Source organism: Rana temporaria, chromosome 2 (assembly GCF_905171775.1).
Source record: "Rana temporaria chromosome 2, aRanTem1.1, whole genome shotgun sequence".
NCBI classification, from domain to species: Eukaryota; Metazoa; Chordata; class Amphibia; order Anura; family Ranidae; genus Rana; species Rana temporaria.
Window position 1 is genome coordinate 509,239,134 of NC_053490.1, and position 25,776 is coordinate 509,264,909.

The 25,776-nt window shown below is 43.7% G+C and overlaps 1 protein-coding gene across 4 annotated transcripts in view; it reads right to left on the reverse strand.

Moving 5' to 3' along the window:
• Positions 1–7,322: 7,322 nt before the first annotated feature.
• HLCS (holocarboxylase synthetase) overlaps positions 7,323–25,776 on the reverse strand; it is a 268,996-nt gene continuing 250,542 nt past the window's right edge. For all 4 annotated transcript variants that reach the window (XM_040338959.1, XM_040338958.1, XM_040338957.1 and 1 more), the window contains 3 exons: positions 19,801–19,915; positions 11,910–12,123; positions 7,323–7,759 (listed from right to left, as the gene is read on the reverse strand). In XM_040338959.1, coding sequence (XP_040194893.1) covers positions 7,591–7,759; positions 11,910–12,123; positions 19,801–19,915 — 498 coding nt within the window. In that variant the 3' untranslated portion in view covers positions 7,323–7,590. The remainder of the gene's footprint in view (positions 7,760–11,909; positions 12,124–19,800; positions 19,916–25,776) is intronic.

Genomic DNA, 25,776 nt, shown 5'->3' on the forward strand with positions numbered 1-25,776 from the left:
TATGTAGAATAATCTTGGACTAATAGAGTTAAGGTTAGGCACATTCGACCACAGATTCGATAGACACAGATCACTATTGTCAGCATCATGTCGAATCTCCTATCTATATCAAACTGTTGTCACAACGAAAATGAAAATAAAGCATTTTTTTATGTCGGATATTTTGGATTTCAGATTCTGCGCGTTCGTTTTCATTTGTAAAAAAAAAGATTAATGAAAATACCCGAAATTTGGACGAAAACGAATGCACATGTCTAGTAGCTAATCATAGATGAACAAGTCTGAACCAGGAAAAAAAAAAAAAACTTAACTCCATATTTGAGTTTTCATCATTTTAACCACTTCCCGACCTGCCACCGCGGCAGATCGGCTCCCCTGCGCGAGGGCCCGTACAATAACGTACAACTCCTGTGTGGGTGCCCGGCGGGCACGATCGCCGCCAGGCACCCGCGATTGCTCGTTACAGAGCGGGGACTGGGAGCTGTGTGTGTGTGTAAACACACAGCTCCCGGTCCTGTCAGGGAGAGAAATGCTGATCTTCTGTTCATACAATGTATGAACAGCGATCAGTCATTTCCCCTAGTGAGGCCACCCCCCCCCTACAGTTAGAACACACCCAGGTAACATACTTAACCCCTTCCCCGCCCCCTAGTGTTAACCCCTTCCCTGCCAGTGGCATTTTTATAGTAATCCAATGCATTTTTATAGCACTGATCGCTATAAAAATGCCAATGGTCCCAAAAATGTGTCAAAAGTGTACAAAGTGTCCGCCATAATGTCGCAGTACCGGAAAAAAAATCGCTGATCGCCGCCATTACTAGTAAAAAAAAAATATTAATAAATATGCCATAAAACTACCCCCTATTTTGTAAACGCTATAATTTTTGCGCAAACCAATCAATAAATATTTATTGCGATTTTTTTTTACGAAAAATATGTAGAAGAATACGTCTTGGCCTAAACTGAGGAAAACATTTTTTTATATATATTTTTGGGGGACATTTATTATGGTAAAAAGTAAAAAATAAATAAAAATGCCATAAAACTACCCCCTATTTTGTAAACGCTATAATTTTTGCACAAACCAATCAATAAATGTTTATTGCGATTTTTTTTTACGAAAAATATGTAGAAGAATACGTCTTGGCCTAAACTGAGGAAAACATTTTTTTATATATATTTTTGGGGGACATTTATTATGGTAAAAAGTAAAAGAATTTTTTTTTTAAATTGTCGCTCTATTTTTGTTTATAGCGCAAAAAATAAAAACCGCAGAGGTGATCAAATACCACCAAAAGAAAGCTCTATTTGTGGGGAAAAAAGGACGCCAATTTTGTTTGGGAGCCACGTCGCACGACCGCACAACTGTCAGTTAAAGCGACGCAGTGCCAAATCGCAAAAAGTGTTCTGGTCTTTGACCAGCAATATGGTCCGGGGGTTAAGTGGTTAAAGCTTATACATCCATAGTTAGATTATTCTGGATAATAAAAATCTGAAAACGATCCATTTCCTGGTAATCTTTAACCACTTCCAGCATTCCTCTCCTACAAATCTTTTTTTTTTTTTCTAGAAAATTACTCAGAACCCCCAAACATTATATATATATATATTTTTTTTTTTTAAGCAGAGACCCTAGGGAATAAAATGGTAGTCATTGCAATTTTTAACGTCACGCAGCATTTGCGTAGCAATTTTTCAAATGCAATTTTTTTGAAAAAAAAAACACTTTCATGAATTTAAAAATAAAACATTAAAGTTAGCTCAATTTTTTTGTATAATGTGAAAGATGATGATACACCAAGTAAAAAGATACCCAACATGTCATGCTTTAAAATTGCAGACACTTGTGAAACACCACCAAACTTCCGTACTTAAAAATCTCCATTGGCTAGGTTTTAAAAATGTTTACAGATTACCAATTATGAATTACAGAGGAGGTCCTGCACTAGAAATATTGCTCTTACTCTAGCGTTTGTGATTTGAACACTGTTTACATATGCAGGCGTGACCTACGTATGCGACTATGCGCTCGCTTCTGTGGGGACAGGTCGCTTTACAATGTTTTTTTTTTTTTTTTTTTACACTTTCCCTTTAATTTAAAAAAAAATGATGTCACATACAAGCACCTGGAATGGATGCGCAATGAGCAGCTCAGGTCAGGGGCATTTTCTGAAAGCAGTGGGCCTCTGTGCAGGATCATAAGTTGGGCCCCCCGCAGCTGAGGAAAAGTGTGGTGAGATTTTCATTGCACTTTAGGGTCCTTTCACACGTGCGGACCATTTTTTAGATCAGTTTTTTATCATCAGTTGATCCGTTTTTTCATCCGTTTTTCTTCCGTTTTCATCCGTTTTTCATCCGTTTTTTTTTGTTAGAACTTTATTTTTATTACATATTTTGATGAAAAACGGATGTTAGTGGATCGGATGTTAAACGGATCGTCCGCTAACATCCGTTTTTCGTCCGTTGCGTTTTTTTGACGGAAGAAAAGTAGGGTTTTCTTCCGTTCAAAAAAACGGAGCTTAACGGAGACGGATGTTAATGGACGTTAGCGGATGCTCATCCGCTAACGTACGCTATCCCATTGGAAAGCATTGCGGTCCGTAAACGGACGTATGAAAAAACGGACGAACGGTGGTCCGCACGTGTGAAAGGACCCCAATACTGGCTGTGGCTTAAAGGGACACAGAGTGCAGAGGGGTTCAGTAGTAAGTGACACAAAGGTTCAGGAATAATGTCACCTGATTGTGGTTTTCTCCATCACAGTGAAATTTCCTTTCTTTCTGAGATTGTTAGTGGCAACCAAGCGAGTCATCTTCCTCCAGATGGTGGGCAAGGCTAGCAGGACTGTGATTGGCTTTAGCAGTGGCCAATGACATTCCTCCTCCTGGAAACAGGAATCACCCCCCCCCCCCCCAGCACAACGGCACCCAATCTCTTCCCCATCACAAAAGCGGACAATCACAACTACAGAAAAGTTAGAGAACCAAACAATGTTTCTCATCCTTTACAGTGTGTGGGAGCGCAGTGCCTCCCCCTCAGTGTAGGTGCGGTGTGGGGAATTTTGAAATTGGAATGCATTCCATTCAGTGCTCTGCTGATGGGGAGGGAGCCGAGTGCCGGCAAAAGGGGCTTTGAGTGCCGCTGGTGGCACCAGTGCCGGAGGTTGCCTACCTTGTGGTAGAGTATACAGTATTTTTACTTTTTGGAAATTAAAGTATAACTAAAGAGAAAAATGTATTTTTAGTTTTGGATGGAGTGGAGAGGGATTAGAACGCCTATTAGGTTTTTATTGCTGTCTGTGTCTATTTGTCCTGTTTTCCATTGTCATCAAAAATGAAAGTTAAAAAAAAAAAAAAAAAAAATTTGGGCTGTCCCCAGAATTGTAATACAGGGTACATTTTCCAAATGGGGACACTAGTTTTGGTGACCTGGGGGTCCCCAAGGAATTCCCTTATTTTGTGGGGATTATCTCACTTCCTGTTTTGGCTATGGGACAGGAAGTGAAGGTCAATCTTCTCAATGGGACACCGATGGCAAAAAATAAACTGGTGGGGGTTATATCTCTTCCTTACTCTATCCAAAATGAATACAAATGTTTTTCTTACAGTTCTACTTTAACCACTTCAAAACCGCACACCGTCATATGACGTCCAAAGAGGGGATCTCTTATCCCAGGTGGACGTCATATGACGTCCTGTAATTTGTGCGGTGATATCTGAATGATGCCTGCTCCTAGAGGCATCATTCAGATATCATTTTGTTCCGGTGGCGATCCTGGGCACCAAAGGAATGATCAAAGCGGCGGTTCCGCCGCTTGATTGTTCTTATAGGCGTCGGGAGGGCTTCTCCGGGCTCTCCCGTGCCATCGGGGGCCCGGAGAGATGATCGCTGTGCGCCGGATGAGAGGCATAGAGATGACTGGTGACCAGATGGTCACCAGTCATCTCTATGACTGTCGGAGGCCCGGGCGCGATGTGATGACGTCACGCCCAGGTACCCGTAAGTAAACAAACCGCAATTGCGGCTAGTAAGAATGAGATCTGTGAATTTTTTTTCACAATCTCATTCTTTCCAGCCTGGAGGAGAGATGTGGGGTCTTATTGACCCTGCATCTCTCCTTAAAGAGGACCTGTCACACACTATTCCTATTACAAGGGATGTTTACATTCCTTGCAATAGGAATAAAAGCCATCGGAAAAAAAAATGTAAAAAAAAGTGTAAAAAATAAATAAGTAAAATAAAAAATAAATAAATAATAAAAAAAAAATTAAACCGTCCCTGTCCCCGGTAGCTTGCGCTCAGAAGCAAACGCAAACGTAAGTCACGCCCACGTATGTAAACGTTGTTCAAACCACACATGTGAGGTGTCGCCACGTGCGTTAGAGCATGTGCAACAATTCTAGCACTATACCTCCTCTGTTACTCTAAACTGGTAACCTGTAAAATTTTTAAAGCGTCGCCAAAGGGAGATTTTTAAGTAACGAAGTTTGGCGCCATTCCATGATGGTGCGCAATTTTAAAGCATGACATGTTAGGTATCTATTTACTCGGCGTAACATCATCTTTCATATTTTACAGAAAAATTGGGCTAACTTTACTGTTTTGTTATTTTTTAATTCATGAAACCATTTTGTGTTTGAAAAATGATTGCGCAAATACCGAGCAAGATAAAAAGTTGCAATGACCGCCATTTTATTCCTTAGGGTGTCTGCTAAAAAAACATATATAACGTTTGGGGGTTTTGAGTAATTTTCTAGCAAAAGAATGATGATTTGTAGGAGAGAAGTGCCAGAATAGGCCCGGTATGGAGGTGGGTATTAAAGCCCTGTATTGAAGTGGTTAAAGAGTAACTCCACTTTTGTTCAGAAAACAAAAACATTCCCCTATGGGTGATCAATGTAGATTACAAGGATTTTTAACAAACTTTGTTGCAGATTCCTACCTTTTTGTTATTCTGAAGAAAATCCTGTGTGTCCATGTGGTAAGTGAATCTAATGGGAGTGGTTTCATAATTATTAACCAGCTGCTTCACCTACAAAGCTCCAAATGAGGAAAACTGCAGGGTCTGCATTCCCTTTAGACATGATTTTCTATTGGGAGCATCTCACCAAAAATTACATTTCTGAAATCTGACTTGTATTTTAGTGTGGACTTCTGGGAAAATCAGTGAGCCAATCACACAAGCAGGAAATTATGTTTCTGGGGGGAGCTCTGTACACATTGGGCTAGATTCAGTAAGAATCGCCTATCTTTAGGCGGGCGTAGCGTATCTCATATACGCTACGCCGCCGTAACTTTAAGAGGGGAGTCCCGTATTCTGAAAGAATTTGCGTCCGAAGTTACGGCGGCGTAGCGTAGATGTGCCGGCGTAAGCGCGCCTAATTCAAATTGTGAAGAGGTGGGCGTGTTTTATGCAAATAAAGCATTACCCCACGTAAATGATGTTTTTAACGAACGGCGCATGCGCCGTCCGTGAACGTATGCCAGTGCGCATGCTCCTAATTACGCCGCAAATAGTCAATGCTTTTGACGCGAACGTAACATACGCAAAGCCCTATTCGCAAACGACTTACGCAAACAACGTAAAATTCAACGCTGTTCCGACATCCATACTTAAAATTGGCTACATCTCATATAGCAGCGGTAACTTACGCCGGAAAAAGCCTAATGTAAACAACGTAAAAAAAATCCGCCGGGCGCACGTACGTTTCTGAATCTGCGTATCTAACTCATTTGCATATTCTACGCGGAAATCAACGAAAGCGCCACCTAGCGGCCAGCGTAAATATGCACCCTAAGATACGACGGCGTAGGAGACTTACGCCGGTCGTATCTTAGCAACATTTAAGCGTATCTCAATTTGAGCATACGCTTAAAGATACGACGGCGCGGATTCGGACCTACGACGGCGTATCTACTGATACGCCCGTCGTAAGTCTTTGTGAATCTACCTCCAGGTAGCCATATTGCATTGCATTTTACAGAAAATGACAGAGCTGCAGATTGAAAAGGAAAGGGAATTTTTAATAACATTACATTATAATATGACTCGTGTCGCAAATGTATATGCTATATTATATTTTTTTATTGTTTTATTTTATTTATTTTTTCCCATAAAAGTCGAGTTCCTCTTTAAGGAAGCCAGAATATACTTCAGCCTGCAGGCAGCCACTAACAACTAAAATAGTACATTTTTAGATGGAGCGGACGCTTACACACCTGCAATGCCTGTAGTATTCAGAAAACCTTAGAATCTGAAAGAGAATAGATTTGTTAAGGAAAGCACAACACCCACCAACTATGCAAATAAAAAATATGTTTTTAATATTTTTTTCCCATACATTACAACATTTCCAACACCTGAGATAAAGAATAAAGATAATAAAAAAAAATGTGGGTGCAATCTGTATTTTCCTTTAAATTCTAAGAATGCAGTTTTAAATGTTAAACCTCAGATGTAAACCTATGAAAGGGACACTTTCAATATTTTGTATATAGTTACCTAACTTTTCATGTATTCTATATTTTTCTTTTTTTTTCTTTCATTTTTTTTTTCAAACCCTGCTGATTGTGGGGGCATTTGCCCTGGCCACTTTTAGCACAGATCATGTGATTAATGCTTTAAAAGTAAGCTACATGCGTGGCACTTGAGCACCTGGGAGTGGATACGTTTGGTTACAGTACAGGTTCACTTTAAATCAATTCCACAAAAATCAGGTTTTCAAGGATTTGAAAATGTATTATAGTTTGTGTGTGAGATATATATATATATATATATATATATATACATATACATACATATACATATACACACACACACACATACACACAGTGGAACCTCGGATTACGAGCATAATCCGTTCCAGGAGAATGCTCGTAATCCAAAGTACTTGCATATCAAAGAGATTTTCCCCATTGAAGTCAATGGAAATGAAAATAATTTGTTCTGCGTTAACGTCAATGGCATGCAATACCGCACGCAGCCAGAGGCAGGGGGCACCGGAGTGCCTCGGAAACGGCCGGAAGAGCCAGAGGACAGTTCGGCTGACCTTGGTAAGACTCCATTCACAAGCCTTTCCAAGGTTTGCAGAGGTCAGCCGAGCTGTCTCTGGGCCTTTCCGTGCATTTCCGAATGGCGCCATTCGGCTCCGGCGTCCCCAACCTCAGGCCAAACGCGGTACTGCACACCGCTTTGACCTGAATCCTGCTCGTTTTGCGAGACAAGACTCGCAAACCGAGTTAGGATATTTTAAAATGCAGTGATCATATTTGCGAAACGCTCGTTAACCGCGTTACTCGCAATCCGAGGTTCCACTGTATGTATGTATATATATATAGTGTGTTAGAGTCCCTTTAATTTATTTCATTTTTGGTGTTTGAAATTTGTGGCTTGGCAAAGAAAAAATGTAATTTAATTATAAAAGCAATAGTGGCTCTGTGATGCTACTGTATCCAGTCCTGAAGAAATCACACAGCCTACCATGTAGTAATAAAAATACAATATTTCAAATAGAAAGAAAGAAAAAATGTCCTTGGTTTGGGGAATGTCTATAGCAAAGAAATTTGAAATTCTGTAAGAAGTGCAGATTGTTAACGTTTTGGTACAATCAAGTTTCTTATCATGTCGAAAGAGTTTCCATCCGGATGGACAGTAATGACTTCTTTTCCTTCTTGAAGGACTTGGAGGAAACCAGAGTCGTCTAAACCAACAATCCAAGCCAACGGACCATCTTCACCACCAAGTCGGACTTGCTGCCCGCTGCAAAACACATAAGGTCACGTCATTTTGGGTGATGAGGACAATGGTACAATTACTATGGCAGTAATCAAATGTAGAGGATGAGGGAGCCAAACCTAAAACCCGATCGTGTGTACAGTGCCGAATTGTAAAAACGCCTTTGGGCATTTAGCAGCATATTGTTCCGGGGCTTAAGTGGTTAATAACTAATACCTTAACCAGCAATGCATATAACTGTGGTGTGTTAGGAAGACTATATCATAGATAAGAAGGTTTATTGTTATGGGAAGGAATGAAAGTGACATTTGTGACATGTATCAATGACACAAACTGTACATTCACCAAGGTATACATACACAAAATGCCTTTGGTTTTATTTGATCAGTGATTTTTGAATGAAACTATTTGTTTTTATACTACTAGTCTTTTAAACATTTACTAGTTCTGCTCCGAAAACACCCCAATTCCACACATACTTTTGGTCATACAGCAAGTTTCATGGTCAGGTGTTCACAAACGTTTTATTCATACAGTGTACAATAAAGGCATTTTGATACTGGGGTGAGAGGAGTGATTGTGGCTACGTTGGTTTCGCCGCCCGTAACAATTTTGTTGATGTGGACTTAAAAGAGAAGTATGGGATTGTAAAAAATAAATAATCATACTTACCTAGACTAGCCGCAGCACCGATCCCAGCTGCAGCTTTCCTCTGCCACTTCCAAGACAGAGAAATGAGCAATCAAAGACTGTTGATCACTCAGTTCTCAGTCTGCAGAGAGCTGGTAATAGTCAGAAGCTCTCTACTCTGCCCCTCCAGCGCTCACTGGAGAGCTGGGCTGTGGAGGGGGGTGGGAGCAGCTGGCTCAGGCTCTCAGCGGCTCAGCTGCTGGTCTAGGCTTTTGGGCAGATCTAGACCATATGGTCAGGATTTTTTTCAGAGCCTGGACCGGGACTGTGACATCAACCGACAGTGGGCTTTAGCCTGCTGTCAGCTGAAAACGGGTCACAGGAGTGCAGAGCGAACTGCACTCATGTGACCCACAGGATTTCGCTCACTGAGCTGTTAAAACGGGGTTCCGGGCATCATTTTTTTTCCTACTAAAATTAATCACATTAAATAGTCCCTAAAACATATTAATAGCTCCCCAATCGCTCCAGAAATCATTGCAAACACTTGCCTTATATCCTCCAGCTCATGTTGTGGCCGTATCCATCATATGTGTGGGCATGTGGAGCCCAATTCCCTTTTCTAGCTGGTTTTCAGGGAGAGGTGCATGTTGGGCGATTTTTAGGCACAGTAATGCCCAGAGATTCCTGGGAAATGAGTGTCATCATTTCCCAGGAGGCAATGGGGTCTTAGGACAGGACGTTGAACCACCTAGGAACTAGAATTTTTTTATTTACTTTTTACATTAAAGGCAAGCTGTTAATAGAAAGTTCATTTTTAGGGTGGAACTCCGCTTTAAGGAAAATTTTGCTTGAAAAAAAAAAAAAAAAATACATTATGGGGTAGATTCAGATAGAATCGTCTATCTTTGTGCCCGGCGTAACGTATCTAAGATACGTTACGCCGCTGTAACTTTGGGCGCAAGTTCTGTATTCAGAAAGAACTTGCGCCCTTAGTTACAGCGGCGTAACGTATGTGTGGCGGCGTAAGTCCGCCTAATTCAAATGGGGATGTTGGGGGCGTGTTTTATTTAAATTTGAGTTGACCCCGCGTATTTTATGATTTTTTTGAACGGCGCATGCGCCGTTCGTGAACAAATCCCAGTGCGCATGCTCGAAAATCCGCCGCAAAACGTCATTGCTTTCGACGCGAACGTAAATTACGTCCAGCCCTATTCGCGAACGACTTACGCAAACGACGTAAAAAATTCAAAACTCGACGTGGGAACGACGGCCATACTTAACATAGGATACGCCTCATATAGCAGGGGTAACTATACACCGAAAAAAGCCTAACGTAAACAACGTAAAAAAATGCGCCGGCCGGACGTACATTTCTGAATCGGCGTATCTAGCTCATTTGCATATTCCTCTTTTAACTATACGGAAGCACCAGCTAGCGGCCAGCGTAAATATGCAGCCTAAGATACGACGGTGTAAAACACTTACGCCGGTCGTATCTTAGGGAAATCTATGCGTAATTGATTCTATGAATCAGGCGCATAGATACGACCGGCCGGACTCAGAGATACGACGGCGTATCTCCTCTCTGAATCTACCCCTTATGGTTTAATTAGTATAGTTTGCTTATTTAATTTAGTATTTTTTTTCTTTGTTTTTTTTTGGAGTGTGTGTTTGTTGTGTATTGTCACTTTACATTTTTCATCTTATCTTTTTTTTTTTTTCTCTGTTAGTAATGTAAAAAGCCAATAAGGAACAGGTTTCTGGTAAGATAAACAGATCCAGGATAGTTGGAAGAAGTTTCTGTAACCCTCAGGAGCCATTTATATTGCATTGCACACTTAAAAAATACAAATTCTGTCTTTCTCATTGACTCCAAAACATTTCAGAAAATGGTCAAACTTAGGTCCTGTGTGAACAGACAAATGCAACTTTTGCCAACATTTGACATCAGCCTGGAAGGCCTCTGAGATCATGAAGAGTTTCTTCAAAACTGCCTTGGACCTGCACTTGACCTCCTCTTGCCTTCCTTCTTATCTGCATCAACCCAGGGCTGTCTTAATAAGAGGGCACATGAGGGCACACCTGGGCACTGCCAAGGGGCCCCAGCTGCATGGGGGCCCCTGCACTTTCCCGAAAGCAGGGTGTAGAGGGGTCAGAGTGCTGGGGGGATATCTGGGGTGTAGAGGGGTCAGAGTGCTGGGGGGATATCTGGGGTGTAGAGGGATCAGGGTGCTGGGGGGGATATCTAGGGTGTAGAGGGGTCAGAGTGCTGGGGGGATATCTGGGGTGTAGAGGGGTCAGAGTGCTGGGGGGATATCTAGGGTGTAGACGGGTCACAGTGCTGGGGGGATATCTGGGGTGTAGACAGGTCACAATGCTGGGGGGATATCTGGGATGTAGAGGGGTCAGAGTGCTGGGGGGATATCTGGGGTGTAGAGGGGTCAGAGTGCTGGGGGGATATCTGGGGTGTAGAGGGGTCACAGTGCTGGGGGGATATCTGGGGTGTAGAGGGGTCAGAGTGCTGGGGGGATATCTGGGGTGTAGAGGGGTCAAAGTGCTGGGGGGATATCTGGGGTGTAGACGGGTCAGAGTGCTGGGGGGATATCTGGGGTGTAGACAGGTCAGAGTGCTGGGGGGATATCTGGGGTGTAGAGGGGTCAGAGTGCTGGGGGGATATCTGGGATGTAGAGGGGTCAGAGTGCTTGGGGGATATCTGGGGTGTAGAGGGGTCATAGTGCTGGGGGGATATCTGGGGTGTAGAGGGGTCAGAGTGCTGGGGGGATATCTGGGGTGTAGACGGGTCAGAGTGCTGGGGGGATATCTGGGGTGTAGAGGGGTCAGAGTGCTGGGGGGATATCTGGGGTGTAGAGGGGTCAGAGTGCTGGGGGGATATCTGGGGTGTAGAGGGGTCAGAGTGCTTGGGGGATATCTGGGGTGTAGAGGGGTCAGAGTGCTGGGGGGATATCTGGGGTGTAGAGGGGTCAGAGTGCTGGGGGGAGATATCTGGGGTGTAGAGGGGTCAGAGTGCTGGGGGATATCTGGTCTGTTTACCTGCGCTGTCTCCATTGTAGGGGCCCCAGAGCATTACTTTGCCCAGGGGCTCATGATGCTATTAAGACGGCCCTGCATCAACCTGCTACAAGCTGTTTTTGCATTCCCATTTATTTCTATGTAGGTAAAAAGCAGTTCTGATGCAACCAAAAATATCCCATACATAGAACCCAATAGGCTCCTTTTAACAAGGTTGAAGTCTTTTCTGGACAGCACCTGATGTTTAGATATGGAGTTGCTCCTCGGTGGAGGCATTGCCTGGCCATTTTACTGTACATTAGACAAATTATATGTTTACCCATCACTTTCCGACAATGTCCTTATCTTGATGATGGATTAAATGATTATAAATGACACATGTATCATTTAAAAACACGTAATTCCACACTTGACCATATAGAGTCTGTGATAAGTTATCTTGATGTTTTCAACACGTGAACTTTTGATCCACATTGAGACATGGGCCTGGAACAAAGGCAAAACCACCTACCTGTGTACCCAGTATTTGTAGTACATAGGCAAGACGCCACTGGGTCCAATCAATTGAAATGTATTAATGAGGGCCTCCAGAGCCGTCACGGACCGAGCTATCAGCGTATCCACCCTTAGAGGTTCAATATTTGTTTTATAGCGCTTGTTGTGTTCTGAGATGAGATCGTTGATACAGATTGTCGGGTTGCTATTACTGACGTTGAACCCACAGCCTGAAAAGGAGATTAGATTGTTAGTACATGGACTCAAAGCAATGGAAAAGTCTGACTATTCTACCATTGATGAACTTGTCAAGGACCACCTCAAAGTGGAAAAATAGTCAGTCATACGCACAAAGGAAAAACAAAAATACATCCCTTGGTTGTCATGCAGACAAGAACTGGAATTTGAAATTAATGGTGATCTGTGCCTGAACATTTCAGGACCTTTACTGGCCTGCAACAGGGCCGTCTTAATAGTATCATGGGCCCCTGGGTAAAGTAATGCACTGGGGCCCCTGCCAGCCTGCCCCAAATTTACGCACCCATTTAAGAATTAAAGTATCAATAGTTGGTAGAATTAAACACACACATAGGGCCAGATTCACAAACGAGATACAACGGCGTATCTACTGATACACCGTCATATCTCTGTTTCTAACTATGCGACTGATTCATAGAATCAGTTACGCATAGCTAGCCCTAAGATCCGACAGGTGTAATTGAATTACACTGTCGGATCTTAAGGATGCAATTCTAGGCCGGCCGCTAGGTCGGCGTAGAATATGCAAATGAAGACTTACGGCGATCCCCGAACGTCCCGAACGGCCTGTCGATCTAAATCTACGTCGTTTCCGTCGAGTTACGCCGCGTAAAACTAGGGCTGAGCCCTAGTTGTCTTAAGCCATGGTAAGTATGGCCGTCGTTCCCGCGTCGAAATTTAAACATCAACGTCGTTTGCGTAAGACGTCCGTGAATGGTGCTGGACGCCATTTACGTTAACGTCTAAGCAAATGACGTTGGTGCGACGTCAGTTAGCGCAATGCACGTCGGGTAATTTACCCGACGGAGCATGCGCAGTACGTCCGGCGCGGGAGCGCGCCTAATTTAAATGGGACTCGCCCCATTCGATTGGGCCCGCCTTGCGCCGGACGGATTTAAGTTACACCGCTGCAAATTTCCAGGTAAGTGCTTTGTGGATCGGGCACTTAGGCAGAAAATTTGCGGCGGTGTAACTTAAATCAGAAAAGTTAAGTTGCGCCTGGGCTACGTGAATCTGGCCCATAGTACTTTCAATAAAATTGATTTTAAACAATAAGAAAACATGCCATAAATCAAAGACCAATTCAACACAAAGAGCACAGGGGGAGGCAGAAGGGCATCAGGAGGGCAAAGTACAAGTTCTGGGATTCCGCTAAGTACAAGGCCATCATCCTTGGAAAACTTAGTAAAATGCATGACTATCCTAGCAGATGTGGGACAGTCGGCAAATATGATGTAATGCAAGACTATCATGGGGCCCCCATGCACCTGGGGCCCCTGGGCAGTGCCCAAATGTGCCCAGGCATTAAGACAGCCCTGGCCTGCAAGATTATATTTCTGACATGTCATAGCAGCAACATAATTTTTCCAATAAGCTGTTCCTTTGTTTATTAAAATGCAGTCTTTACAATGGTTGTAAACCCTTTACAACCACTTTATGCTACAGGTAAGCCTATATTAAGGCTTACCTGTAGCTACCAAGGATATCTCCTACACAATCCCCTGAACCCTGCATGCGCCGATGTCATCAGCACATGTGCACTTGGACAAACTAAAGCAATGGCACCTATGTGCCGTTGCTCCAGTCCATGTGCCGTTACCAATGGCTCCCGGGCGCATGCGCGTGAGAGACGTCATCGCGGCTCCGGCCAATCACAGCACCGGAGTCGCGATACCCAGAAGTCACTCTGGGAGAGATGTCGGCGGCCAGAGGGGGAGACGAGGACAGCTGTGGGGGCTTCGATGTAAGGTAAGTAATACATAATGAGCTAGTATGCCCGTTTCCTACTGCGCATGCACGAGCAGCGCGGCGCTTTGTGAATGGGCCGGCTGCTTTCTGGGACACACACAGTTCCCAGAATGCAGGGCGCCCCATTCACAAGAAGACACCGAGTGTAGGAGGAGGAAGAGAATCCACCGCGGAGGATGAAGAGGCAGATTTTTTTTTTTAGATTTTTGGTGGAAATTTTTTTTTCAGGTGGAACCTCCACTTTAAGGACCTTGCCTGTTTTTCAGACTTGGTGTTTACAAGATTAAAACAGTTTTTTTTTTCTTAGAACCCCCAAACATTATATTTTTTTTTTCTAACACCCTAGAGAATAAAATGGCGGTCATTGGAATACTTTTTGTCACACGGTATTTGTGCAGCAGTGTCTTAGGCCTCGTACACACGAGAGGATTATCCGCTCTAAACGGTCCTCCGGACCGTTTCCGCGGATAAATCCTCTGGCGGATTTTGATCTGATGGTTGTACTAACCATCAGATTAAAATCCGCGCAGAATTCCCTCCGCGGTGACGTGTCGCGCCATCGCCGCGATGATGACGCGGCGACGTGCGCGACGCTGTAATATAAGGACTTCCACGCATGCGTCGCATCATTACGACGCATGCGAGGGAGGGAATCGGACGGATTGATCCGGTGAGTCTGTACAGACCAGCGGATCAATCCGCTGGACTGGATTCCAGCGAATAGATTTCTTAGCATGCTAAGAAATTTTTATCCGTTGGAAATCCATCGGCCCGAAAAATATCCGCGGATAAATATCCGCTGGGTCGTACACACCAGCGGATCTATCCGCTGAAACTGATCCGCGGATAAATTCCAGCGGATAGATCCTCTCGTGTGTACGGGGCCTTACAAGCGTGCTTTATTTTGGAAAAAAAAAAATTTTGAATTAAAAAATAAGACAACATTAATCTTAAATATGGTGTCAATTCCTCAAACGTTTTGTTACTTTGAAAGTTTATTGATACTTTAAGGTATCGTAAGGTTGTTACACTGATCCGGAAATAACGAGTTGTCAGACATAATTGATCTTCTCAATTTTAAATTTTTTAATTAATTTACTTCTAATTCACTAAGTGCATTTGCTCTATAATGAGTAAGTGGGGAGAAAAAAAAAAAAGAGAGAAGACGGTGGGAGATTTAGGAAGGAGGTGGGGTTCTGCTCTTAGTGAAATGATTGGATTCTTACTAAGTTAAGGGGGTTATAAGATGGTCATTTAAGAATGAAATCTATTTTATTGATTTATATAACATATGTTATGGTATGACAAGTATCAACTTTTATGTTACACTTGAATATCACTCAGGGGAACATTATATAAGACAAATTTCGGGTGAATACTGTATTTCCGTTATAACAGTGAGTGGACACATGATCTTTTTATTTCTTCCAAATACGTTTATTTTAGAATAAAGATTATTTAATCGATTGAGTCCAAAGTATGGTTAGGAATATATGATATCGAAATGTATCTTCCTGTAATGCCTTGTGATGATATCCTTGATGTATGAACTACAGTAGGTGTTTGTGATATTGTGCTTTTAGCACGACAGCGTCGCGCTGATACTCGGCGACAGGGTGCCGAGATCTCGCCGACATCTCACTCACTGGAATAGTGACAGCACATCCCAGCAAGCGCGTCATAGAAGCGACGGGAGATCCGACTTGGATTCCCGCCAATTCTACACGTGTGCGGCGTTTGTTATGAATCCTGAGGGGGAAGTCCTCGCCGGATTTTAAATAAAAATCCGGCATGGGTGCCCCCCTCAGGAGCATACCGGGCCCTTAGGTCTGTTATGGGTTGTAAGGAGAGCCCCCCTACGCCGGAAAAAACGGCGTAGGGGGTCCCCCTACAATCCATACCAGACCCGTATCCAAAGCACGCTACCCGGCCAGCCAGGAAGGGAGTGGGGACGAGCGAGTGCCCCCCCCCCCCTCCTGAGCCGTACCAGGCTGCATGCCCTCAACATGGGGGGGTTGGGTGCTCTGGGGCAGGGGGGCGCACTGCGCCCCCCCCCACCTCAGAGCACCCTGTCCCCATGTTGATGAGGACAGGGCCCCTTCCCGACAACCCTGGCCATTGGTTGTCGAAGACGCCGGAGGAAACCCGCCGGGGGGGTGGGGGCTTTTTTAAAAGCCACCCCCCCCCCGGCGGTGGAAGAGAACCAGACGGCGGCCCCCACCCACCCGAAGACGTCAAAGAAGAAGCCCCCCCTGGTAAAAGAGCTAATAAAGAAGACAGGGGGCGGCCTCCGGAGCAGAAAAATAAAATATTTTAATACACTGTGTGGTTTATTTGTGTTTTTACCACTTTTCTTGCAGGTGAATGGGTAGGGGTACGATGTACCCCATACTCATTCACTTAGGGTGGGGGGCCGGTATCTGGGGGCCCCCTTATTAAAGGGGGCTCCCAGATTCCGATAAGCCTCCCGCCCGCATACCCCGACAACCAACGGCCAGGGTTGTCGGGAAGGGGCCCTGTCCTCATCAACATGGGGACAGGGTGCTCTGAGGTGGGGGGGGCCGCAGTGCGCCCCCCTGCCCCAGAGCACCCAACCCCCCCATGTTGAGGGCATGCAGCCTGGTACGGCTCAGGAGGGGGGGGGGGGGCGCTCGCTCGTCCCCACTCCCTTCCTGGCTGGCCGGGTAGCGTGCTTTGGATACGGGTCTGGTATGGATTGTAGGGGGACCCCCTACGCCGTTTTTTCCGGCGTAGGGGGGCTCTCCTTACAACCCATAACAGACCTAAGGGCCCGGTATGCTCCTGAGGGGGGACCCATGCCGGATTTTTATTTAAAATCCGGCGGGGACTTCCCCTTCAGGATTCATAACAAACGCCGCACACGTGTAGAATTGGCGGGAATCCAAGTCGGATCTCCCGTCGCTTCTATGACGGCTCTGTATCCATCGCGGCAAGCCAGCTCGGCGCTGGCTCCCGCGATGGGGCTCGTAGGTGCTCAATCTCGCTGAGAAAGAGAGCGAGATTGACACAAAATCGGGTTCACCTACTGTATATTGTACTGTTTACATTTTTACAATAAACTTAAACTTGATTGAAAAAAAAAATAAGACAACAGTAAAGTTAGCCCAATTTTTTTTTTATACTGTGAAAGATAATGTTACGCCGAGTAAAATGATCACGCTTCAAAATTGCGGTTTGAACACCGTTTTCATATGCGGGCGCTACTCACGTATGCGTTCACATCTGCGCGTAAGCTCGTCGGCACGGGGCGCTTTGTTTTCTTATTTATCTTAATTTATTTTATTAATTTTTACACTTTAAAAAAAAAAATGGGTCACTTTTATTCCTATTACAAGGAATGTAAACATCCCTTGTAATAGAAAAAAATCAGGAGAGCGGCGGGACCAATAACGATGATCTCGCGGCGAATCTGCCGCGGAGACCACTGTCATCGTTAACAGGACCGCTCACAGTAAAGATGGATATCTCGGTTGTGGCAGCAGCTGCTGATATTCTTAAACCCTGGTGTCCAACCTGCAGCCCTTTGGTGCTTGTTATGCGGACCTCAGATCCTAGCAGTCTGTAGTCGGGGCACTGATTTTGTAAAGAGTTAATAAGAGTGATCTGACCATTATTTCCTCTACTATGTCTGCAGTCCTCTCTAACATTACATATACTGGGCATTGTGTACAGTCCTTTGGTGATGTTAGGCAATGCAGTTCTCACTGCTTTCTATGCCCCATAAACTGATTGCCATTATACGAAGGAATTGAGGCTGTTCACTTAGCTTAGTGCATTATGTGAAATCATGTCATCCAATCATGTGTAAGAAAACATTATGTGCTTTTTTTTTTTTTTTTATTTCTCTTGCACATATTTGGACATTCAACTCTGTTTCACCATTTACTAACATTCTCTTTGCTATGTTAACAGCTTTCACTCCTTTAGGCTCCATGCACTCTGGAAAAATGTGTATATCCAAGGCGCTCCAAGCATTTGAACCCTGACAGATAAAGTCTGTGTTGGAGAGGGTAGGAAATCTTCACACACTTTAGGCAGCACTTGGGGAGACAAGCAATCTCTAATGGAAACAGAAAAACAGAAGTATAAAACGTTTAATATCCCCTAAAGCAGAGGTGGCAAACACAAGGCCCGCGGGCCGAATCCAGCCCTCCAGGCCATTTCATGTGGCCCTCGCACCTCTCCTGCATTCCTACTCTAGACCCTTACTTTTTGCTTTCCAGCAGCAGTCTAAGGAAAGGGTGTGCACTGTGATGTAAGGGAGAGTGGGGGACTCCACTGATGGTGGGGTGGCTCTTGACATCTAATGTAAAGGGGAGGGGATGCGCTGGACATCTAATATTACAGATACAACCGGCCCTTTTGAAGGCAATCATAATGCTGATGTGGCCCACGATGAAATTGAGTTTGACACCCCTGCCCTAAAGGGATTAAAGAAGGAACCGATGAGCTGTTCCGAAACGCGTCCCACCTCTATGACACACTTCCTGTCCACTTCCCGTTTGTGTTCCATGCTGGTTTTTGTCTCGCTTCCTCTGACATCATCCCCAGGCTCCAGCACTGTTGTGTCCCCTGAACATTCACAGCACAAGTTGGCTGTTATCTCGTGGACTTCCCTGGAAGCTTTACCATCAAATACTGTGACTGCCCTGCCACTGTAACATCTTCTGGACACACTTACCTGCTACATGCCTGTTTCATCCACCATCTTGTAAGTGTTTTTAGCCCCTTTAGGGGATATTAAAAGTTTTATACCACTGCACTTAGAGGCGCCTTGTTTGTTTTTCTGTTTCCATTCACTCTGGAAGCTAAAAAAAGCTATAAAAAACCGCCAGTAGCTTTGCAGGGAGCCTTTCAAAGTTTTTTTAGCGTTTTTGCAATAGCGTTTATTAGCATTTTTCAGTGCAGCGTTTTTTTAGCTTTTTTTTTTTCGATGGATAAAAAAAACGCTAAAAAACGCTGGCGAGCTGCGTTTTTGAGCCTTTATTAGCGTTTATCTGCGTTTTGCGTTTTTTCCCGCGGGGGTTCACCCAAAAAAAAAAATGTTTAAATTAGAGTATACTAATGATACTAAGGACATTTATTTTCGGGAGGTAATTTTTTTTTATCTGTACATACCTTTATATCCTGATTTTGTCCAGGGCTTCCGGGTTCCGATGACTGCGGGACTGGGCGTTCCTAGCCTTCGGTTCGATGATTGACGGCTTGTGAAACAGGTCCCCTGTCGCACAACGCGCGTCACCACATTTCCGGAAATAGCCGAGCTGCGAGTCGGCACTATATGGCACCTGCGCAGTCAGCTCGCAGCTCGGCTATCTCCGGGAATCTGGTGACGCGCGTTGTGCGACAGGGGACCTGTTTCACAAGCCGTCAATCATCGAACCGAAGGATAGGAACGCCCAGTCCCGCAGTCATCAGAACCCTGAGGCTGGGATAGGAACGCCCAGTCCCGGAGTCATCAGAACGCAGAAGCCCTGGACAAAATCAGGATATAAAGGTATGTACAGAGAAAAAAAAAATTACCTGCCAAAAGTAAATGTACTTAGTATGCTGGCTCTAATGTTAAAAATTAGTTTTTCGGGTGAACCTCCACTTTAACACTAAAAAACTTCCATGTGTGCATGGACACATAGGCTAGCATAGAGTGCAGTTTATGGGCTTTTAAAAAAAAAGCCAAAATGCCAATAAACTACAGTTTATCAGCTTCAGTATGCATGGAGCCTTAGTAAACCAAACCCATACTCTCTGATCAAATTTCCCTAAAATGCATAAATGTAAACAAGCTTGGATGATTGTAGTAGATCTATTTGCCTATAAGATCTTCTGGTAGCAAAGAATATTGTAATGAGTCTGATAAAAAAATGAATAATAATTTGTACCAATGAGAATATGAAAGGTATTCCCCATGAGTGTTGAGTTGACCAAGACTCCTCCCAGCTTCATCATGTTACTGTAGTAAATATCGTTTGGCCATTTCACTTTTAATTCAATATCCTGCCGTGAAAGAGAAAAAATAATATAAAATGCAACATCATTTTATTATTTAGGTATTCCTTCCGTTTCAAATATTTTATTGAATTTTATAATTATCAACAAAATTCCATTAACAGAGCACGTACAATAATATAATAGAAATAAATATTACAGTAACAGAACATGTACAATAGTATAATATAAATAAATATTACATTAACAGAACATGTACAATAGTATAATATAAATAAATATTACATTAACAGAACATGTACAATAGTATAATAGAAATCAATATTACATTAACAGAACATGTACAATAGTATAATAGAAAAAGGCGTAATTATTCTGGAAAGTAACTCTTATAAATGTAAATGAAAATAGATAACCTATCGGATTGTAGAATAAGATTATGTAACATTAAGTGTCATAATCATAGCTTCATGGCAGCTATTTGATGACAAGTAATTGAGAAATTAAGTTGATTAAAATAATATAATAATGTCATCTATAAAGAGAATAGAATAGAATGAACCTATAAAGAAATCTAAAGTTTATGTGTTGTAGAATAGCTGGGGGGAATAAATTAGGCTAAACCAGGGCCAAGTCCCTTCTCTTGGCTTGGCGAAGGTCAAAAATCCCAGCCATTCGAAGCATCGTCTATTACAGTTGGTATATTGGATAATAACAAGAATAAACCTAGTAGAGTGGATAGGGCACAGAGGGGAGAGAGAAAGAAATGTCCAAGGGGACCAATGGTTAGAGAATCAGGTGAAGGTAATCATAGTAGCAGGGTGGATATTATCTCTCAGGGAGAAATTAGTAAACAGTCCAAACCAGGGGGTAAATAGTGTTTGATCCAAGGTCTCCATAAGGATTCAATATTTAGGTATTTCTTACAAAACAGATTTCCAACCTACATGCAAAAAAAAAAAAGGACTATAACCACCAAAATCGCCCTGTAGCCTAGGACCAACATTCAAATATTTAGTCAATAGTACACTAACATTCGATCATCACTAGTTCAACCTAATGTTAGTGTAACAACATACTTGATTCAAGTCATGTGACCAAAAATCAGAACACCATCTGGTCCAGAGGTACTCAGATTTCTGGTCCTGAAGCAGGCATGTTGGGTTATTTGATCTGCAGCAGCTCTGCCTCATGGAACTGTCTTCCATTACTTCCACTGACTGCCTAGATCCCAGATTGCTGTAATCATCTCAGTGAATTGCCATCAGAGCCGGGACGAGTTCATCCAGAGCCCAGGGCAAGGATGCCAAACTGTGCCCCCCTCCCCGTTCATGATGTACAAGCTTAGAGGATTCTATGCCCAGCAGTCACTCACCTGTCAAATCACTACTGCTGTCACTACATCTGCCAGCCTTGTAACAGAAGGAAGGCACCCCCATTCCTACAGTCAACCATTGCGCCCAGGGCAGGCTTCCCTATCGCCCACCCCTTGTCCCGGCCCTGATTGCCATGGCAAGGTCAGGACACGCGATTCGAGGTGGCAGTTCAACTGGACATAAACTGATTTTAAAGTGTATGTAGACCTTAACAATAATTCTGCCAGAAAGCTAGTAAGCTTTTACCCACCTGTAGTGAAGCTCTGTTCATAGTGCAATCCCAGAGAGTCTTATTAGCCATGCTTAATTCACATCTGTGTACTACAGAACAACCCCCACATTGTGGAGATAAGAAGTGGGGTGTTTGTAGAGCAGCTTAGATTATACCCCTGCACTTCAAAAGATACAGTACTGTAATTGAGCATTGTCACACTAGAAATGTGTTGCTGGCAATATCACTAGCATAAAATAAACAAAAAAAAAAGCCTGAGTCAAGAAAAGAAATTCAGTCACCACATTTAATAACTGGTAAGTTGCAATACTGTATATTACATTTTAAAGTAATACTAAAGGATTTTTTTTTAAAATAACAAACAGGTTATACCCCCTGCTCTGTGCAATAGTATTGCACAGGGCAGCGCCTCCCTCCTCCTTTTCTTGGGTCCCCCACCGGAGCTCTGGGCTCCCCCTCTCAGCTAAGCGCCCCCCATAGTACCCATAGTAAGCCGCTTGTTATGGGGGTACTCGTGTGTGTAGTGCTGCTCTGTGTGTCCATTAATACCCCTGGTTCCTTTCTCATTTGCTGTGATTGACAGCTGTGATTAACATTGGAGCCAATGGCTCCCGCTGCTGTGTCTTAGCCAAAGAGGAGGGATAGAGTTGGGATCTCTTGTGCACATTGCTGAATTGAAATCAGGTTCATGTACGAGGTGGTATTAAAAATTTTCAAGACTAGTTTTGTAACATGCCAACAGATGGTAGCACAAGTCTACCACATGAACAGTTACAGGGAGCACCAACCTTCATAAGTCACTGTGCCAAAAGACATCGTCCAGTGCACACCAGGAGCTGTGCAACTGGTGCTATTCTAACCATGTGCTTTACCAAGTCTGCCATTTCATTATGGACAGCAAGTTAGAACTAAGAGCAAATTCTGCGACAAAGAGCAAGTTTATGGCGATGCGGTAATGAGTCATTTGAGGTGTCTTGAGTGGCACACGCGCTTCAGGCCCCGTACACACGACCGAACATGTCTGCTGAAACTGGTCCGTGGACCAGTTCCAGCAGACATGTTTGGTCGTGTGTATGGCCGACCGGACAGATTTCCAGCGGACATTTGTCCACCCGACCGTTTTCGAGCGGACAAATGTTTCTTAGCATGCTAAGAAACATGTCCGCTGGAAGCTTGTCCGTCGGACATGTTCGGTCGTCTGTAAAGACTCACCGTACATGTCCGATCGGCCGCCATCCCTCGCATGCGTCGAAGTGATTTGACGCATGCGTGGAAGCTTTGAACTTCCAGGGCCGCGCACGTCGCCACGTCATCGTTGCGGCCATGTCACCGCGTATCGTGTACGCGCGGATTTCTGTCTGATGGTGTGTACAACCATCAGACAGAAATCTCCGGGTGGACATGTCCGCTTAAAACGGTCCGGGGGACCGTTTTCAGCGGACTGTCCGTCCGTCTGTACGAGGCCTCAAGAGTGGAAGAATATCATTGGAAGACGTTTAGAGATCAGCAATACCTTCAAAAAGCTCAACCTTCGAAACCATTCAGCAACTTGTGCCTGACACGCTTCGAAAAGAAGACTTCCAGGACACATTCCAGAAGTGTCAGGAATGCTGGGAGCGCTGTATTGCTGTGCAAGGGGACACTTTTTGAAGGTGATAATGTGTAAACGTAAAGAAATAAAGCATTTTCTTGTAAACAGAGCTAGTCTCAAAACTTTTTGATAACACTTCGTATAAAGCGGGTTTGGGGGGAGCTGCCCACAGAAAGTTGTTTTACAAATGAATACATGAAGGTAAAAAATCTTCAGCCTTTAGAACCACTTTAATGCCCACATGTCGAACTGTCCTCCAATTTCTACTAGTAAAAAAAAAGTGGAATTTTACCCAAGGCTGAATAATAGACTATTGTTCCCACCAAATCAATAAACTTCAGCTATCAAAGCACCCGTTGCAGCTGTATCAACCTTGGTAATTTGTCCTCCCACAAGTACTGGGCCAGTGAAATCAAACTGAACTCTCTGTACCAGTTCCATGGACCCATACCACTGCCTTCAAAAGCCCCTCCATCTGCTTACATTTAGCGGCCGGTCTTCTAACATTTCTCAGAAGGTCCCTCATGGGTGAGACGGAGCTATGTGTCCCTTATGGCTTACAAAGATTTAAAGGAAAAATGTTTGAGGTTTGGAAACAGTGACAGGAGGCTGAGACGGACTTGCCGGATTATAGGGGGGTGTATAAAGGTAATGGATTGAGAACGGAGTGATGTTCCAGTCAACCAGCCATGAATGCCTCTGACATTTTGAACTCTCTGTCCACGATAAGACTCCTAATCCCGCCATCACGCTGACGACTGATGAATAGGTGCAAGTCATGCAGGATGGGAGCCCTGAGCAGAGTTGTGGAGTATATAAAACGTCCTGGTGTAAATGCTCGGAAGTCGTTGGTTTTAGGGAATATGGGAAACATATGCTGGTGTTAAGCACGGCTGTAGAAAAGCAAAGGTTTACGGTTAGCAGTTATTAGGACATAGAAGCAGCAGCAGAAAGAGCTACGAGGTGCTGGAAGACGGCTGACGGCCTCAATACATCCAGTTAACCTTCTGTTCATCAACCCTCGACAGCTACAGTGCGCAAGTGTCCCTCTATCACACCGATATCAACATAGATGATCCGGGAGGGAAATGCTCCTTGTTTAATACAAAACTTATGATCGCAATAATATGATTTTATTGAAATATAATATAGAGAAATGTGAAAAACGTCGCCAATAATAATAAAAATTATCAATAATAAATAATGTTGTAATTTGTTTATTGAAATATTCTAATACTTAAAGAATAACTCTACTTTTGTTCAGAAAAGATTCCTACCAAATTCTGCTCTTCATCATGCCTTTTGGATAATAATTCTGAATGGAAGGGTCTGGTTCATAATAAATCACCTGTTACACAATCAGGCCCGGATTCACGTAGATGCGTGTAACTTTGTGCGGGCGTAACGTATCCTATTTACGTTACGCCTCCGCAACTTTTACAGGCAAGTGCCGTATTCTCAAAAGAAAGTTGCGGCGGCGTAGCGTAAATAGGCCAGCGTAAGCCCGCCTAATTCAAATTGTGAAGAGGTGGGCGTGTGTTATGTAAATTAACCATGACCCGACGTGATTGACCTTTTTTCACGAACGGCGCATGCGCCGTCCGTAGAATATCCCAGTGTGAATTGATCCAAAGTAAGCCGCAAAGAACGTATTGGTTTCGACGTGAACGTAAATTACGTCCAGCCCCCTTCACGGACGACTTACGCAAACGACGTAAAATATTAAAAATTTGACGCGGGAACGACGTCCATACTTAACATTGGTACGCCGCATATACGCCACCATATAGCAGGGGTAAATTTACTCCGGGAAAAGCCTAACGTAAACGGCGTATCTGTACTGCGTCGGCCTGGCGTACGTTCGTGAATTTGCGTATCTAGCTGATTTACATATTTCTAGGCGTAAATCAGCGTACACGCCCCCAGCGGCCAGCGTAAATATGCAGTTAAGATCCGACGGCGTAAGAGACTTACGCCGGTCGGATCTAATAGAAATCTATGCGTAACTGATTCTATGAATCAGGCGCATAGATACGATCGCTCAGACTCAGAGATACAACGGCGTATTTGGAGATACGCCGTCGTATTTCCTTTTGAGAATCTGGCCCTCAGTGTTCTAATGAGAACATTTTCAGTGTTTGCATCATTTTAGAAGTATTTAACCCTTGGGGGCGTGTCTAAGCAAAAACTATAATCCTATCGCAGAGGATGCCTAAAATCGAATGTGTATCTTAGTGCAGATTTCTGGGAAAATCAGGGGGTCAATCACACAAGCAGGAAATTCGATTTTTGAAGGTGTTTCATACACCAATGGTATACAGAACGGACTTCCAGGATGCCACATTGCATTGAATTTAACAGAAAATTACAGTTGCTGCAGATTGAAAAAGGAAATAATTATATTAAATTACAGTATAGCTGCTATAGCAATTGTATATGCTATAGATTTGCTTTCTATTTGTTATATTTTTTTCCACTAAAGGGGAATTACCCTTTAAAGCCAAACTCCGTTCAACCTTTTTTCTCTAGCTAGGATAGTATAGGGAGGTTTTTCCAACTTTTTTACCACTCACGACAAATTGTTACCAAATACAAAGGGCTAGATTCAGGTAGGGGGACGCAAGTTTGTGCGGGCGTAGCGTATGTTATTTAGGGCCCTTTCACACTAGCGGACCGTATGTCCGCATTTTCATCCGTTCGTTTGCAGATG